This window comes from Xiphophorus couchianus, chromosome 13 (genome assembly GCF_001444195.1).
Source record: "Xiphophorus couchianus chromosome 13, X_couchianus-1.0, whole genome shotgun sequence".
Taxonomy (NCBI): domain Eukaryota; kingdom Metazoa; phylum Chordata; class Actinopteri; order Cyprinodontiformes; family Poeciliidae; genus Xiphophorus; species Xiphophorus couchianus.
In genome coordinates, this window is record NC_040240.1 from 11,105,417 (window position 1) to 11,118,033 (window position 12,617).

Consider the following 12,617-nt stretch of genomic DNA (forward strand, 5'->3'; position numbering starts at 1 on the left):
TTTTTTTTAAATTCAAAAACGTTGCAGGCTTTTCTCTTTAAATCGTAAATTATTATTTAGTGCTGCTGGAGGCGGCACACAAGCCATGTCAGTCAGAATGAACATTAAATGTTCTGGATTTTGGTTCTTTATTAGCTGTAAGCCACAATTATCAACATCAATAAAAATAAATATCTGAAATATAGCGCTCTCTGTGTGTAGATAATAGCGTTTTGAATCGGATTACTGAAATAAATTCACCTTTTGACGTGTTCACTGAGAGCTACCTGTTCAAGAACAGGTGTAACCTGCTGAGAAGCAGTTCAACGTGGTGCGGATCAATTCATGAGTCACCGGGCCGAGACGTGCTGCGTTCCAACAGCTGCGGGATGCCTACTGGGAGTTTAAAGTAAAACTTCTCGTCTGAACAGAATCAGAGAAAGAAGCCACACCTCCCAAGCTCTTAAGCGTGACTAGAGTTTGCAGTAAAACAAATAACGAACACTCAAAACACCTTGAGTCATGTATACAAATGGATAATGTTCAACTGAAAGAACACAGAAGCTTCTTTGTCTTGGTTGCAAGTTATTTGTCTGGTTTACAAGGGGAACTGGGGAATTACTCAATATAGAGAGATTGATACAAAATGTCTTTCATCATTCTTTAATTTTCCCTCAAACCACCAACCGACAAGCTGCAACTTGGCCAAAAAGTCCTGAGTTCACAAGAAGACGATGATCAAAAACAGACGCTAAAACCGGCTGGGAAAGATATGAAATACAAACAAAAAGTTTTTCTGTCTTCAAAAATCATTGGTTCATGCAGCCTTGAATCTGTCAGTTTAACTGCATGAAAGTTTATGCAAAGGATATCAGGTCAGTCCGAAGACTTCCTTAAGCAACTAATCCAAGGGACATTTAAATAAAAAATTCATATTTTGTTGATTTTTTTCTCAACTTTTAACATTTCACCTCGCAAATCTTTGCATTGCTTACATTTTGATTCAGGTTTACTGTTCCATACCCCTTTGTCTTTAAGCACAAACAACAACAAGGAAAAACCAAAGTGCTTTTCAACAAAAGGGTAGACAATGGCAAAGCATTCAATAGGTTTGGAGCTACAACACCACAATCTTCATCACCTCTGAATCTGATTGGACAAGTGAAACCATCTGGTCAACCGACTGGAGGGAACTAGATATTAAATATGAGTGCAGCAGGTCAGACAGAAAAAATGGAACTTAATTTTTAAGAGACTTTAAAAAAGTGCAAGGACCAAGAAAATTAATTCAGAAAGGAGCTTTAAACAAGTGGGGGTAGCAAAAAAAAAAAAGAAAAAAGAGAAGTGTGTGGTTTATGCTTGTAAGCAGAAAGTGCAAGAAAGACAATTCCCAAGAAAGGTTTCAAAATTTCTTTTTGACAGGATAGAGTTGATTTCTACTAGAAAAAGCTGAATTTTACCAATGTATGTTCCTGATATTGATGGAGCCTCCATCACAGCAAAATTTGTAACATTGGCTTTCTTATAGACTGGTGGAGATAGACACCAGTCGGCCCACAACCCTGCAAAGGTAAGAAAACAATGGATGGTTTTCTGAGGGAGGAAAGGTCACCATAGTAGGACCTGGTGGGCATAAATAGTATAACTTCAGTATTGTTCTCATTAAAAGTCAGAAAATTTGGTACCATCCATCTCTTAGTGTCAACCAGAAAGTCAAGAAGATGCTGAACATAGCTGTCAGCAATGAGATTTTACTTAAAAATGGGGGGAAAAAATTAATGTTTTAAAAAAATAACATCAAATGCAATAGAAAAAAGAAAAGAGAAAAGCAGAGAGATCAAAGAGTTGAGCCTTGTGAATCTCCTCAGCAAAGGTCAGCAAAGGTGCAGGTAAACTCGCTAATGGTGTCACAAAAACATCTGACCAAGAGGAAAAAACCTAAGTTGGACAGCTGAACCTCAGCTGGACGCCCACTGTTCACAGCCGGGAATGTTTGGTGAAATGGATGCTGAACTTTTTAACATGCAGGCCACATGGAAATCGGAGTGAGTGGCATCATGTGTCAGGAGCTGTCACCAACTGGCTCACTCCAACAGTGTGTCTTTTCCCATCAGCTAAACACAAGAAACCTGTAGAAATACTCCAGAAACAATCCTCCATCTTACAGATTATGCTGTTCTAATTTGTTTGACTTTCATAATATCTCCCATTCAGTTGCTCCACCTCTAATTAATGACACACATGTGTGGTGGACTAGTAATTACGCTGGTACACTGGTAGAAGAGAACTATACGTTTGACTTGAATGTCACTGAAATTTTCAAAAATTGCCAAAAACGTAATTCCTCTGTTTATTTACTTAGTGAGTAAATAGACAGCATACAGAGCGTCTTTGTCAAAAAGTTGCTACTACTAACAAAGGTGAGGAAGATCAGGTGAGTAAATATCACGCTTATAATTGTTATATATGTAGTATATTACACCCACCACTGTGAGATTGTTTCCATCAACTTCCCTGACCAAACTGGTCTCCCTACCGACCCTTTTTTGTCTACATGTAATAAATTAGCCTAGGCTACTTGCAGAAAAATGCAGCGGATATAAGATTTCCTTTGTTCTGAGAGCAATAAATGCATCAAATAAATTAAAGCAATACCCTGGAATATTAAGTGGCATTAAATGATTTTTTCTTAACTAGTATCCCACTGGAATTTGTTTATTCGACACCCTTTCTACCTGGTTAAACTTGGTCAAGGTTTTTGCGAGATCTAGTTTTGTCTTTTGTCTACGTCAAATCTAGACCCAACTGTAGAAATGGAACTATGAAATAAACAAAATCAAAGTCCAATGAAACATTTATGTTTATGATTAATTTTCATTAACTTCCAACAGTTTCCTCCACAAACTGAAGACATTCCTCTAACAGTTGTGGTCCATGGCAGACAGGAGATGAACTATCTCCTTCCCTGCCCTTTTACCCCTTAACCCTGCATCCAGTTGGCTCTGAGTTATTACCACATGATCTGAGAGGGAGGGATACAAATTTAGATCTCACACCTAATACACAAATAGAGGACATAACGTTTCCCTCTTCCTGGGCGAACACTCTGATCAAATCTCCCCACACCAAGGGAAAATATACACTCTTACGTAGACACACAGGTTTTTTTTGTTTTTTTAGGAGCTATAATTAACTTCAACTCGAGTACAGCCAATTGTTATGGAAACAGTGGTTGCACGCAGTACTTGGCTGTCAACTTTGGGGTCCAAGTAAGTATAGTTCACATTAGAGCCTTGTTCAGCAGGTTCAACAAGCATTACATTTATTTAAGGAAGTTATGACCTTGGAAGGAGGTACTTCATTAAAAATTAATCCGTCCAACAGCAACAGAAAAAAAGTGAATAACCTCTGCTTGCCCTTTAAACAATGAATTAAAAAGCAGCCTGTATATTAAAGAATAGAAAAAACTGGTTTACCTGTTTGTCATTGTTGACTTTTATTTTGAATGTTTGAGATCATAACATTTTCAAATTCCAGAAATGTGCAAGGTTTTTTTAAGAACCATGCAAAATACAGTATTTTTAATATGTATATCTATAAAAAAAAAAAAAACCAACAACAATCAGCAGTTTTATTTAAAACAACAACAAATTATTGGAATTTATTCAGTGTTTTAGTAGAGGGACAAACAAAAAAAAAAGAAAAGAAAAAAGGAAAAGTTTACGAAACAGGCAAAGTCAAGGTCAACAGTAACAGTAATACTGAAGGTACAATAACAGGGGACTAGTAGCCATACATGGCGTTTTCTTGGCCTCCTTACTACAGAGTCGTACGGAGTTTTGGGGCTTCAGCTGATGCAGCACACTCCATGGCGGGTTTTACTCTGCTTTCTCGTAGCGACGTGTGCAAACCACATCTCCAATTTTAAGTGTCTATGGCAAAGAAATGAGGAGATTAAAATCTGAAAAAACACAACACATATAAATGTTAAATATGCATTATATGATACCTACCAATGTGAGCTTGTTTCCGTCAACTTCCCTGACCAAACTGGTCTCTTTACCGTCCCACTTCTGTACGTGTACCAACTTGCCGTCCTCTATTGTCACTAGGGACTTTAGAGAAAAAATAGAGACACATTTAATACATGGCAATATGGAAACACAAATAAAGCAACATGTAAAGCAACATGATGTCACTTGCTTTACTTGGGCACTTAATGAACTAAACAGATTTGAGTGCCATTTTAGTCTAAGCAAAATAATTGTAAAAAATTTATCATGCAATAATCACTAATATAAATTAAGTTAAGGTAAATTTTTCAAACATTAGCTATGTTTCCATCTCCCAATGAACCATTGCTTTAAAATTAACAAGATATCATTAAAAAAACTCGCCAGTTAAAATTACATAAGCTTGGCAAGATACATTACTTTTAGTCTGACTAAAATTTAAAATTTTAGATTTAAAGTCTCTACATTAGTTGTGCTAAGCTAAAAGGATAGGAATATGTATATATACAGTACAGACCAAATGTTTGGACACACCTTTTAATTCAATGAGTTTCCTTTATTTTTATGACTATTGACATTGTAGATTCACACTGAAGGCATCAAAACTATGAATAACACATGTGGAAATATGCACTAAACAAAAAAGTGTAAAACAACTGAAAATACCCCTTATATTCTAGTTTCTTCAAAGTAGCAACCTTTTGCTGTGATTACTGCTTTGCACACACTCTGCATTTTCTTGATGAGCTTCAAGAGGTCGTCACCTGAAATGGTTTTCACTTCATAGGTGTGCCCTGTCAGGTTAATAAGTGGGATTTACTGCCTTATAAATAGTCATGAAGATAAAGAAAACCCTTTGAATTAGAGGATATGTCCAAACATTTGGTCTGTACTGTATCTTTTTTTCTATTTATGCAAATAAATAGAAAAAAATTATATTTATGCTAATATTACAAATTAACTTTTACTTGAACTTTTCTTCTGTCCTGAAGGAAAAACTATACTTATGAAATACCTTAAATGTAAATCTTTTAAAGAATACTATCTGCTAAAAAGGAAAAACAATGTTAGTTAACATTACCCATGCTAAAAATTAAGCTCAAATACATTTTAATTAATTGACCTTAACGTCTTATCTTCAAATCTTTATGGCTAACTTCCATCGTCATAGGAAAGACCACACACCGTGGGCAGAAAGTGTTTTGTTCCCCTATCCATCTTATTTTACAACAGCACTTATAAAAAGGTGCTGCAGGTGACCGGATAGACTGAGGTCATCTATTAAATTGACTGAAGAAGAACTAAAATTAGAACCAAGAATAGACTATTTTTAGTATTTGTGAGCCTGCCTCTTTATTATCGAATTATTAAATTTGTATAACTTTTCTTCAGGTAAACTTAGAAAGTGAGCTATTATAGTTACAGGTTAATTTTCTAAACTACAGAAAAGTTATTGCTAGGGAAGCTCAACTGTGAAAAATTGGACTGATGTAAGTATGCAATAGTAATATTGCTGTCATGTTAAATTTAAAAATGTTTTATCGGTTTTTTTTTTATCCGATAACTCAATTAATCGTAAGAATAATCACTAGATTACTCGATTACAACAGCCCCTCCTCTGAGTGTTATATTCTAGTCAATTAAAGAACTAAAAAGCCTTTGACCTCTTACCTTGACCTTCCTGTCATCTGCGGTGGTCTCGTCAAAGTCCTTTCCAATCTTAAAGGAAAGCTCCGTGTTCTTAATACTGCTCTGGGTCTTCACGGTCACCGTGTCGCCTTCCACAGAGATAATTGTGGTGGGTTTAGTCATGTTGCCTATCTTGCGTGTTGCAAAGCCCACACCTGAACAAAAACAAACCAATGCAACTCATCAGGGAAAGTAAAAAAAAAAAAAGAGAGAGAAAACATTTCAATTGCCCAGATACAGTTAGATTTAGTAATGCCAAGGCTGAAGGATTCTCCAGCCTACAGCCTGAATACCACTCTGCAAAGCTCATGTCAACAGTTTCCTGAAAACAATGAATTTTCAGAGGTATTAATGTGCACTTTTATGTTTTTGTGTATTTTACATAATTTATTAGCAGACCCGTTACACTACGCCATCCCACAGGGTTCTATACCGGGCCCCCTTCTGTGTGTTTAGCATAGGGTGCCTCTGAAGTCAATCTTTAAACAGCAGAATATTTCCTTTCATGACAACATACAAATTAAGCTTCTCCTAAAAGTAAAAAAGAAAAGTCTTAAAAGCATTTAATCATGGATGGATATAAACATCTGGTGTTTCAATTAAAAAAATTATATATTTGGTAAATTAGATATTCAGTGTAAAGTTGATAGGGCCAACTTTGTGCAGCTGAGTTTTTACTGAGTGACTTGTTTTAGGACGTACTTAATTTTCCCTTTATCTTTGTCAAATTAATAAAGATGGGAGAAGATATATTTTGATATTTTAAAACCTAGGTGAAATGACTACATGCTAAAACCCAATAATTATGGGTGACTATTTAACAGCTAAATTGGCTTCAAAATTACACTTGGACAGCTGAAGCTCGTTCTGATGAAAAAGTCCAAAGTTAGGATTGGAACATATAAAAATCCAAAAGGCAGAGAGGAAAATGTGCAAAACAAAAGTAAAGAGTATGAAGCAATAGCCGTATCGGTTGTTGAAACATGTTCTCCCGAAACCAATTCTTTTTCATTTACAGATGATTTACAGAAAGTCAGTGGGATCTGTTGATACAAGGTTAAGGCAGAAGCTGTGGATTTGGCCCCCGGGTGCCTTCAAATGGCACAATCTGTAATCTTTATTTGACTACTATCAGGCCTGGAGCATGTTCTTTAAACACAGTGGGGTCCCATTGACCAGAGTTCCTGTCTGGACATGCGAGAGAGCAAATGATTGCCGACTTGGCTCTCAGAACGGGGGTGTGTGAGCATTAGGGATAAAAGGAGTTTATGTGATTGGGTAATATTGACTCACTCCCTTTTCTGCCATAGAAGAAAACCTGCTCTCAATAAGGCTTACAAGCAGAACAACGTGTTTGTGGATGAACTTGACATAGCAAGATGCGTCATTGAGCCAACAACTGGGGTCAAAGGGTTGAAGAGTCCAATGGTTTCTGAGCTGAAACAGAGCGGGCAGGTCAATGGTGGGGATCCTGCCAGGTCAAGGACCATCAATCTTCTTGACAAAGTCAAATAGTTCGTCACGGTTGTAAAATTCACCGCACCTGTTCCAGCACTGGATGCTAAAACCAGCACATATGTGGAAGACTTTGCTGCCATCTTAATATTCTGTAAACTCCATGATGTCCGAGTCATTTTGATATGCAACTCTTATCATGGTGGCAAACAATGAGAAGCTGTTAGCTAGGGTCACACATTATGCACAATTGTGCGTGTGCGCATGTGCGAAAGAATGAAAGAGAGACAGTTGCAGACCATTCATCGCCTTCACAGTTGGGGTTTTCTTTTCTGCACCAAAGGAGAACCCCTCCCTTACTCGCAGCCCTCTGGCCATGCGGTCCACCATTCTTCCTCCCTTTTTCTGGCTTCCGTCTTCTCCCGTGTTTTTTTTTTTTCTTTCCTCCACACACCCACTCTTAAATCCCATTTCCACCCCCACCCCTAATTATGCAATTAGGTTCCTCCCTCGTTTGCGATACCACAATTATTTAATTTTACCCACGCTATCCATCCACCAGCCGCCTCTCGGAGCGTTTAAAACCTAAACGCAGATCTTTATCTTTCCGCAGCCTTTTCTTTTTTGCCGCATGTGTTCGCGTGCAGCCCTGGCAGCGCTGCATCCTCTCTCCCGTTTCGCATGCATGCGCACACGCTTCGCACTCAATAAACGTGCACCGGACTAAAACAGAGAAATCCTCCTTACCCAGCTCTTTCATGTAATCGTCAAATTTATCGCTCTCCTTCAGGTTCCACGTGCCCACGAAAGCCTCGACCATGTTTGCAGCTGCGTGGTGAAATGAGGACGCGGGGCTTGTAAGAGGGTTAGCAGTCGGCGGCGAGGCAGAGGAGCGGCGGAATGAGAGAGGAGGGAGACAGAAAGAGGAGAGTTTATTCAGCAGCTCAGGCTCTCTCTCTGCAATCTGACTGGTCGGTTTCAAACCGGCTGTTCGTGATGTCAGCCGCCCGTGTAGAGCAGAGCAGGAAAGGAGGTGGAGACAACATTACGCTGCTTGATACTGCATGTTCATGAGGTTATTTCTTTAGATTTTTATTTTTTTTTACCCATTTATTTATGCATTTAATTTATAAAGTCACTCAACTCTGAGGCAATGGTTTATTTAATCAAACTGCTGCGTTAATGTTGGAAGTATGAAAGAGAGGATCACAAAGAGCCATAAAGAAACCCAGGCTGGTGGAATAAAGGGACTAAAGGAGATGGGGGCAAGAGGGTCGACCATGAATAAGGCTTCACTGTTAGAGACAAACGAGGGAAGAAAAAAAAACAGATGGAGATTGAGATTGAGTGGAGGATGGGCAGAGGTTGATTCCCCCCCCAATCCACTAGAAAAGTGTCATGGCTGTCTTCTCAGATTCATTCTCGATCATTCTTTACACAACAAATGTGTTTAATTCACATTTTGTTGAATTGCATCAACTGATATCAATGCGTTTTGTTGGATTGTATAGACCAACACAAAGTAGTGCATGGGTGGAAGGAAAAGAACACTGCTATTCAACATTTTTTTAAAGTAAAATCATTGAGAGTGGCGCACATTTGTATCCACCCCTCTTTACTCTGATCCCCCTAAAGAAAATCCTTAAGGTGTCAGTCGATGAGTAAACTGAGTCTAATTTATCCTCAGTATCAAAGCAAGTGTTCTGTCAAGGTTTCAGAGGTTTACATGCAGAATATTAATGAGTAAACAGGATGCAAAGAGAAAACTGGTCAGAGTTTATATACAGAACATGTTAAGTAAGGTCTATAAAAAAATTGAGACAAGAGGGAAGCTTCAACTTCCAGCAGGGTAATGGCCCTCTACATACAGACATTGCTCTAATCATGCAATGAGTTGGATCAAAGTATTTCTATGTGTCAAAACCCTGATACTCAAGATGTGTAAAGCTGACATACCCCAAATATCTGCCAGCAGTAACTGCAGCAATCTGTGGATCTGATTGGCTCTGGCGAGCCGAACACAACAGTATGCTACACTTTTTGGATTTTTCTTTGGTACGCTTTTTTATATATTGCAACTATGCCCTGCTGTGTTTGGTCTATCACAAAAAGGCCACAGAGAGTTGTGGATCTAATGTCACAAAGTGGGAGAAGGTGGTGGTATGAATACTTTTCTACTTGTAAGGGCATGACCAAAAGTGTTAATGTGTGTTTGTGTATAGACTTGGAAAACACAGGAGTGCAGTGGCCCATGGTGGTGAGGAGAGCTGTCATAAATATGAAGATAGGGGCTCTGGAAGATTGGTGTGCTATAGAGCTTGTTTTGCACTCACAACGTGTTTCTACTCTTGCCTTGTGGAAGCAAGAATGTTCTACAGGTGTAATCATCTGTTAGGAAAAAAAAAACCCTGGAAGAAACAGATCCAAACATTGAAGAAGTGGTCATCAAATCAATTTGTACAATCTATACTAAGCTTTACAAAAACACATGAGTCTCTGCATTTTGCCAGCTGACCTTTTCACAAAATACTTTCAAGCCAGAAAGGACCTTCGTTCTCTCTTTGGAGGCCTTCTTACTGTCCAAGAAGATATCAGAGCGGAGGCGTTGGACAGACCAGTTCACAGACCAGTGTGTACTATGTTCTGGTGATATGGTCCTCCCTGCAGTTGTCCTGGGTTTCATTTCTGGTATTGGGCCATTTGCTGCATGTCCCTCTCTCTCTCCGCCCTGTTTCCTGTCAATATTTTTGTTCAATAAAGGCCTTGTGCCAAAAAATATTTTAAAAAGATGTTATGAGAGCACAGAAGCTGCTGTTAGGTCTTGAAAAAAAATCATCGTTTGTATGTGTCTCATGTCTGCCCTCTTAAACCACTTGAGGGAAGTAGCCATCCATCAGAGGTATGGCCCTCTAACGTCTCGCTGTCTTGCTCAGGCTGAGGTTTTGCACCAAAATGAAGATTCACATCAATTTACAGGCTTCCATTATTTATTGTATCCTAAGTTAAGTGAATTGTGGTGTCTATTACCTGGATCTAAATGTTAGTATTAGTTTAAAGTGCATTGATTGAACTGAATGAAGTTGGATTGAGTTAGATTCTGTATGAACTGGACTTGTTTGTTTGGTAAAGGGCCTTGGTGTGACTTTTAGTGAGAATTTATATTATTAAAATTCAACTTAACTGAACCCTGAAAATAGATGTTTAAGGTTTTAGTGTGTTTGTAATTGTTGGAGCTCTTACTAATACTAACTTCATCTTTGCTTTTCTTAAATTTGTGTCTCCCTTTTTAACCTAAACCAAATTAAAACCCTAAAATCCCGTTCCACCCTTCAATCTGAATCTCTTTCTGATGAAATTTTACTATCCGCAGACTCATGGCCAGATGATCTCTAGAGGTTGTGTAACAATGACATTAACTAAAATACCGCAGAGGGACGCACCAAAACGGAATGGGGGTAAAAAAAAAAAAAGTCAATAGTGAAAATTGTTACATCATCACTCCATGTTATTCACTCTGTCCACTCCCCTTGCTGTCTTGTGGACTTATTTTATTGCTGCAAGTGTGCCTAAAATGACACGTGTATGTTTGACACAATGTGGCGTGAAGGAGCTTGATGGTTAATAAACAGGTGTGAGAGAGACGCATGGAAAAATCTGAGGAAGAGCGAGAGGAGGTGAAAGGTTGACATTACTGAGATCTGGGTTCTCAACTTACAGGCGTCCTTTTAGGTTTTAAAAGTTCTACAACTTTGAGTACAAAAACCTCCACATAAAGTGTGTTCTGTTCAGAATGAGTAGGCAACTATTTTTTCTCACTGTTTTGACATTAAAATATTTTCTGATTTAGGTCATTTGTGATATGCTAAATAAAAGACTGAACTGTTCGGATGCTCTACTCTGCCGTTAAACATGTTTGCAAAAGCCCAGGTGATAATAACTTAAATTTGTAAGCTTAAACTGAATTAAATGGGAAAGGAACTCGTTAAAAATGCTGCTTCCTTGCAGACTCCACATGAAAAGTCCCAAAAAAAGCATCAAGAAGAGAACTGCGAACTTCAAAAAGGAAAACGTTGCTGCATGCACTTGTTTAAATAATTAAATGGACGTATAACCAGAATAATAATTTCTCTCCATCACATTTTTCAGGATAAACATGAGCTGTGTGACTCAGAGCTTACAATAATAACCACAGTGCTGGTTCTGTTGGACCTCAGTGCAGCTTTTGACACTGTTGACCATGATATATTACTGAATCGACTGGAGAGTTTGTCGGACTCTCCGGTCCATTGCTTAACTGGTTTAAATCCTACATAAAGAACAGGGATTTCTTTGTTTCAATTGAAAACTTTTCCTCAAAGAGGTCAAAGGTCACATGTGGGGTACCCCAAGGTTCAATCCTAGGACCCCTTTTATTCAATATTTATATGCTCCCACTAGCTCAGGTTATAACAGGAAATAATATTAGCTACCATAACTATGCAGATGACACACAGCTCTACATTACGATGTCACCAGGTGACTCAGAACCCATCCAATCACTGAACAGATGCTTAGAGCAGATAAATGTGTGGATGTGCCAAAACTTTCTCCAGCTGAACAGAAACAAAACTGAAGTTATTATTTTTGGACCTAAAGAGGAACGATCTAGAGTCAATGCACAGCTTCAGTTATTACTACTGAAAACCAGCGATCAGGCCCGAAACCTGGGAGTAGTGATGGACTCTGACCTGAACCTCCAGAGCCACATAAAGACAGTTACAAAGTCGGCCTTCTATCACCTGAAGAACATTTCCAGGATTAAAGGACTAATGTCTCAGCAAGATCTAGAGAAACTCATCCATGCTTTCATCTTTAGTCGTATTGATTATTGCAACAGCGTCTTCACAGGTTTGTCGAACAAATCAATCAAACAGCTGCAACTGATCCAGAATGCTGCTGCTCGCGTTCTCACTAAAACCAGGAAGATAGAGCACATAACACCAGTTCTAAAGTCCCTCCACTGGCTCCCTGTAGCTCAAAGAATAGACTTTAAAATACTGTTGTTAGTTTATAAATCATTGAACGGCTTAGCACCACAATATATTAAAGATCTGCTGTTGTTGTATGAACCTTCCAGACCTCTCAGGTCTTCCGGTTCTGGTCTGCTCTGCATCCCCAGAACCAGAACCAAACGAGGAGAAGCAGCTTTCAGCATCTATGCACCACAAATTTGGAACAAACTTCCAGAAAATTGTAAAACAGCTGAAACACTGACTTCTTTTAAATCTCAACTAAAAACCCACCTGTTTAGAATTGTATTTGAAACGTAATCAATTACAAATTTATGGATGGAACTTGACTTAATGCTTTGTTTTGATTGTTGATTCTATGTTGCATTGTGTTTCTGTGTTTGTAATGATGTAAAGCACTTTGAAATGTCTTGCTGCTGAAATGTGCTATACAAATAAAATTTGATTGATTGATTGATTGATTGAATATGGT

At 38.4% G+C, this 12,617-nt stretch overlaps 1 protein-coding gene across 1 annotated transcript; it reads right to left on the reverse strand.

Moving 5' to 3' along the window:
* Nucleotides 1–3,596: 3,596 nt before the first annotated feature.
* Nucleotides 3,597–8,063, reverse strand: fabp3 (fatty acid binding protein 3, muscle and heart). The gene is made up of 4 exons (XM_028037047.1): nt 7,884–8,063; nt 5,664–5,836; nt 3,993–4,094; nt 3,597–3,911 (listed from the first exon to the last, which is right to left on the reverse strand). Exons 1-4 carry the CDS (start codon nt 7,954–7,956, stop codon nt 3,858–3,860), a joined length of 402 nt encoding a protein of 133 aa, XP_027892848.1. The 5' UTR covers nt 7,957–8,063; the 3' UTR covers nt 3,597–3,857.
* Between the last annotated feature and the right edge of the window lie 4,554 nt (nt 8,064–12,617).

Coding starts and splice junctions, on each gene's coding strand:
- fabp3 (XM_028037047.1), bottom strand. CDS start 7,956: ATGGTCGAGGCTTTCGTGGGCACGTGGAACCTGAAGGAGAGCGATAAA. Junction 5,837..7,883: donor CGATTACATGAAAGAGCTGG/GTAAGGAGGATT, acceptor GTTTTTGTTCAG/GTGTGGGCTTTGCAACACGC. Junction 4,095..5,663: donor CAGATGACAGGAAGGTCAAG/GTAAGAGGTCAA, acceptor TTTTCTCTAAAG/TCCCTAGTGACAATAGAGGA.